The sequence below is a fragment of the Colias eurytheme genome, chromosome 5, assembly GCF_061535395.1.
Source record: "Colias eurytheme isolate Ceu_HAF_F1 chromosome 5, ilColEury1 Martin Lab GWU primary, whole genome shotgun sequence".
Taxonomy (NCBI): domain Eukaryota; kingdom Metazoa; phylum Arthropoda; class Insecta; order Lepidoptera; family Pieridae; genus Colias; species Colias eurytheme.
The window spans coordinates 11849516-11855515 of record NC_142984.1 but is presented as its reverse complement, the minus strand read 5'-3'; the positions used below and the strand labels follow the sequence as shown (position 1 = coordinate 11855515).

General features: G+C 40.6%; 1 protein-coding gene across 1 annotated transcript in view; it reads right to left on the bottom strand.

Annotated features, from left to right (window-relative positions):
* Positions 1-279: 279 nt before the first annotated feature.
* The window catches only part of LOC149908695 (uncharacterized), a 36307-nt gene continuing 30586 nt past the window's right edge, over positions 280-6000 (bottom strand). The window contains exons 7-9 of the mRNA XM_090102231.1: positions 2828-3163; positions 1946-2262; positions 280-877 (exon numbers count right to left, since the gene is read on the bottom strand). Of these exons, the coding sequence (XP_089958357.1) occupies positions 586-877; positions 1946-2262; positions 2828-3163 (945 nt within the window). The 3' untranslated portion in view covers positions 280-585. The remainder of the gene's footprint in view (positions 878-1945; positions 2263-2827; positions 3164-6000) is intronic.

Here is a 6000-nt window from a genome sequence, read left to right as displayed (position 1 = left end):
AACTTTATTTTTTTACTCTGTATGTTTTGTCCGCTAGAGGGCGCCACATTAGATTTTGTGAAACCCCATATAGCCTATAACCAGCGGACAATTAAGACGCTTCTAATGATATGTCATTTGTCGAATTCTGATAAGTAGTTTAGAAGTTACGAGGGAACAGATGAACATACATACATACATACATACATACATACATACATACATGCATACATACATACATACATACATACATAGCCTGTCAAAATCATAACCCTCCTTTTGCTTTGCCGTAGTCGGGTAAAAATAATTATAATCTTATCAATAGAATGTTGTTTTGTAATTTTAATGAATGGCACAAAACCTTGAATTTAAAATGCGTAATATTTTATAATTTTACTACACAATACAAAATAACTTTAATAATCACATTTGTCAAAAATATCATTAAAACTAGGAAACCGACGTTATTTTGAAGTAAAAATAATAATATCGTCATATCGAAGTAAAAATTTAGCACCACAAATTCATATTGTCTATATATTTTACAACCCGATTGGCGGATGGCGCCAAAGATGGATTTGTTTTCACAGGTCGCGCTAGATGCGCTCAGTAGCGCGGCGCGGCGGTTGGTGAGGCGGGGGGCGCGGCGGGCACGGCGCGCTCCAGCTTGCGCCAGAAGTGCGGCTCGTCCCAGGCGAGGTAGGTGGCGGCGGCGGCGTAGCGCGGCAGCGCGGGGTGCAGGCGCGTGAGCGCGGCGCGGCGCAGCGCGGGCAGCAGCACGAGCAGCAGGCGCGGCCGGCGCGAGCGCAGCGCCAGCGCCAGCGCGCAGCGGCACTCGGCGCGCGCCCAGCGAGACGCCGCGAACGCGTCCGACACCAGCACGATCGTGCGCCGTGACCTGCGACACCGAGCGTGAGTTTGGAATTATTATTTAGCCCTTTTCTGGCCAAAAATAGTTTTTAACCGACTTCAAAAAAAGGAGGAGGTTATCAATTCGGCCGGTATGTTTTTTTATGTATGTACACCGATTACTCCGAGGTTTCTGAACCGATTTACGTGATTCTTTTTTTGTTTGATGCGGAATGGTGTCGAATTGGTCCCATAAAAATTTTATTCGGATAGGCCCAGTAGTTTTATTTTATGAGCATTTTTGTCTGATCTCGATGACTTAATTGAAATGTAGCAAGTAACTTTGATTCACTTCCCGGTTACCGATTGAGCTGAAATTTTGCATACGTATGTAAATTGGATAGCGATACATTATCATAAAATAGAGCTGATTTGATGATGGAATCGGAAGGTGGCCATAGGAACTCAGTAATATTATAATTGACTCAACTTTATCGAGTTTGGGTTCGTTTGATTCGTGTTGAAAAATACACTAAGAAGTACATATTAAATAAAAACTACGTTAAAAACAACCGACTTCAAAAACGGAAAAGTAAAAAATAAAAAAAGATTTGATATTATTAATTACTACATATTATTTAGATGTGCTATTGACTAAATAGGTTTGAAGTCGGTGCCAAGCACTAAGCACTTAGTATTAAGCCCGTGCACCGACATCAAACCTATTTAGTCAATAGCACATCTAAATAATATGTAGTAATTAATAATATCATATCTTTTTTTATTTTTTACTTTTCCGTTTTTGAAGTCGGTTGTTTTTAACATAGTTTTTATAGATAAATAATGTTTATAAAATGTGATAAAAACATCTTCAGGAGTAGGTAATATTAGGGGAGCACAATAGGGTATTTTGGAATTTACCGCTTCCCTACCGCTAAAAGCGGAAACCTCTGTTTCTTGCTGTCGTCTAATCTACTAATTATTGTGATAGGTTCCAATAACGATCTAGTAAATCCCCATTTAGCATTGTAGGCTCCCCTACTATAACGAATCAGTGATGATTATTTTGTAGAAATGATATTATAGTGATCGACGTGGTCGCGCGAATATGTCTCACTTGTGGATGGAATTGATGATCTGGTCGGAGATGAGCTCGCCGGGCAGCCAGTCGCGCTGGTGCAGGCACAGGCGTCGCGCGTGCGGGCCTGCCTCCAGGCGCGCCGCCAGTGCCTCCGCGTAAGCCGCATCCGCATGCGCGAACGACACGAATGCGTCGTACTCGCACTCGCCCTCGTCGTCATCCGCCTTGCCGCCCCCCTCCCCGTCACCCTCGCCCTCCCCGCGTCCCGCGCCGCCTGCCAGCCAACCCTCCGCGCCGGCCGCAAGCACGCTGGATGCCCAGTGTGTGCACAGCCCTCGATCCAGCAGGAATCGCTGGAACACGAGGAATATTTGTTTTAAGTCTACTGAAAATGACGTACCTACTTATGGCCCGATAGTATCCAGATGTTTTCATCTTAATTAATCCCCGACGCAAAAAGAGGGGTATAATAAGTTTGACGTGTCTTGTGTGTGTGTGTCTTTCTGTCTATCTGTGGCATCATAGCTCCCCAACGAATGAAGCGATTTCAATGTGACTTATGTGCGAGTGTTCGATGAAAATCGGTTGATCCGTATAAAAGTTATAGTGGCTGAAAGTGGGGAAGAAAAACTCACAATTATATTAGAATTTAATTAATTACTCTCAAAATGAAAGCACATGGAAATAAAATATTGAATACTTAATCATGTATAAATATCTAACAAAAATTAACAACAAATACTAAAAATTAAAAAAAATAAAATTAGGGGGGGGGGGGGGGGGTTCCCATACTTCGGAACCCTTCGTGCGTAAATAAATAAAGTAAATATCGTCTATCGGAGAGCGCAAAGCGAGAAAACTGACTAATGAGTCAGTTTTCAGGATTAATGAATCCTTAAAAAAATAAGGATGGCGTACCTTAATGCGCGCTCGAACATTGGGGCTCGTGACGAAGACGAGGATGAGCGTGGCGGCGAGCGCGGCTGCCACAGCGAGCGCGGCCAGCGCAGGCAGCAGCGCGGCGGGCGGCGCGGGCGGCGCGGGTGCGGGCGCGGCGCACTGCGCGCCGAGCGCCGGCCGCGCGCCGTCCGCGCAGCGCACGCGCGCCCAGTCGACCACGCGCGCGCGCGCCGCCCACAGCCCGCGCAGCGCGCAGTCGCAGCGCAGCGGGTTGCCCTCCAGCCACACCTCGCGCCGCTCGCCCAGCACGCTCGCGTCCAGGTGCTCGATGCGGTTGTGCGACAGGTTCAGGTGCTGGAACGCGATCGGTTCGTTCGACGCAGCCCGGCCGTGCGCGCTGGTAAGTAGCTTACGCCCTATTCCAGTACGTTCGTCGAGATCCGATCGGTAGTTTTTGCTGATTTTGTGCTAAAGAATGCCGAACGTCCATATTTTCACACGAACTCCGACATCAATAATACTATTTTAATACAATATGTTTTAATATGTATGAAACTTAGAGCATTAGTATGAAATGAATGTAAAATGAATAATAATGATGGAGATTTAAAGATTTTGTAAATATGGAATGATATATCAATTAATTGTAATGAGGTTATAGAGGAATGCCCATTTTTGGCCATGCAGCGCCCAGCACTTTGATTTTGTAAAAAAAATTCTTGTATTATGTTTATTAATCGCGGTATTCGTTTTTTCAAACAAGATGGCAATAATTTTTACAAAATATAAAAAGTTCTCTATAGATTTAAATTAATTAACTGAAATTATATTATGTACGTTAGTCATTGGTTAGGGATGAAATAAAAAAAATGTTGCCAATACATAATTTCGTAAAAAACGATTTAATTTAATCGATTGTAAGTTTACCGACCACATTACAATTGAATGTTTTTTTTGCAATTACAACATTATTCAGATTCTTTTCGATAATTATTACGATTTTAAGTATAAAGCAATCGGATTGCTAGTGAATTAACGAATTTATTTAGATTAAACAAAAATGATTTTATTTATTAGTTCATTAATAATTTCATTTTAAGTTTAAATCGAACAAAAAATCGATATCGATTTAATCATGTTAAGTGGCAGCATCGGTTTTGACGTTTACAGTCTTACGTAGGTAGTATTTGTATTGTATTCTCTTTGGTTTTTTTCTTTTTTCTCTTTCAGAATTCAGTTTACACTTATACAACTATACTCTTTGGTTTACACCGGCGCGAGGGTTGGTCCAGACTCCAGGCTGGTCGACTATGTAATGCTTGTGTTTGTATTATTTTGTTTGTTTTCTTTCAGATTTGATAGCTGACGAACGAATAAGCTTCCTAAATTGACTCCGATTATTCTGCTGACCTCGGTACGAACGTGGACTCCCCTCCCGTTTCTTTCGACAACCCCGGACGAGCCCAACGAACTTGGACTGTATATCCACTGATAATGATGATCCAAGCATCGGCGAAAGTTCTTCCCAGTCCTCAGTAACTCATTCAAGAGAATATTTACGCTGCGTCAACTGTGGTTTAAAATTTAAATGTCTCGAGATTACGAAGGCATTTGCTAGAAATTGCAGACGTGCGGATTCTTATACAACAATGGGTTCGACAACAGGTAAATAAGTGATTGATCTGTCACTGTTATGTCTTGCTCTGATAATTGCTTTCTAGCTGAGTGCATTTATTTTATATCAATATGAAATTAATATAATATTATCTTTATCTTTTTAGGTACAAGTTTCGAGTGAGTTATAATTGCCACTTGTTGTTGGACAGCAGCCTGGAATCAAGTACGATATCCAACCACTGAACAACAAAATGCTCGTACTGTTGGCCATATGGACACGTGAGCATCATCTGTGCAAAGTCGCTTGTGAAAATAAGATCACACACACTCTGGTCTGATTCTCTGCGTGAGGAGCGCATAAAAAATATGATTGCCCAAAAGATGGCACGTCAGGTAAGCATTTAACAATTTTTTTATCATCTGTGGTGCTGATATCTAGTTGGTCTGTTGGTTAATATCTTCAACTGTTGTTTATCTCTCAGTTTAATCTGTTAACTAATGAAAAACAAGACATAATTAGAAGTCTATTGTTCTCTGGTTGAATTTGATCTCTTGGTAGTTGAATTGGAGGAGAGTAGCCAAAGACCGGAAGCAATGGAAACTACTGGAGGAGGCCTTTGCCAGAAGGCACACTGAGTTGAGAGATATTCTATAAGGATTATACATTAAACAAAAGCATTATGAAAATTATATTTTAACATTTACCACCGATTCGGAAAGCAGTATCTACGGAGAAGAATCGGCAAGAAACTCCATAGTTGCTCTTTTTAATCATGTCAGTTTTACAATTTAATTTTACAAATTACATAATAATATGTAACATCATAATTTATAGTGATATGCCAAAGAACTGTCCTGTGGTTTTTACGCGACAACTCTTCATGGGTTTTTATCGTCCATATATTCCTTAATACTGTAATAGGCTCTCTGAACTAGTACATTTTTTATATTAGTTTTAAATTTAGAACTACTAAACTCTTTAATATTATGAGGAATTCCGTTGTAAAAGCGTATACCTTGACCCATATAAGATAATATAATGGTTGTTATCAAATACATGTTTGCAATAATCACAGGAGCAGCATTATGGAAGGAATAAACATAAGTCCTAACTGTTCTTTGCTTAGAGCTAAGGTGTATTTCGTTTGTATTTTAATTTTTAATAAACAGGAATGAGGGTGGTAGAGGTGCAATAAAACAGTATTGCTGTAAATGTAATTGTATGGTCGGCCGTCAAACGGTAGGATGCTGTGCCCACGTTATGACAGTAATATGGTATTTGGGTTGGGCAGGGCAAAATAATATTTTCCATCCGGCTCAGTTCCTAGGTGATGTATTATTGATTGCATATAGGTTTAGAGACATTTATTTTCAAAGAATTTTACAATTCACTTATTCTAAAGTTTCACAGTATTTTACAAAGTTGTACACCTTGACAAAAAAAAATTAAAAAATTTGCGGGTGAGTGGAGATTATTTTGTGCAATAATATCGTCTTATGACGGTATGGCTGTGTTCGTGAGGAATGTTTACACGGATATAAAGCAACTAAATGTGACATCGATTGCATGAACT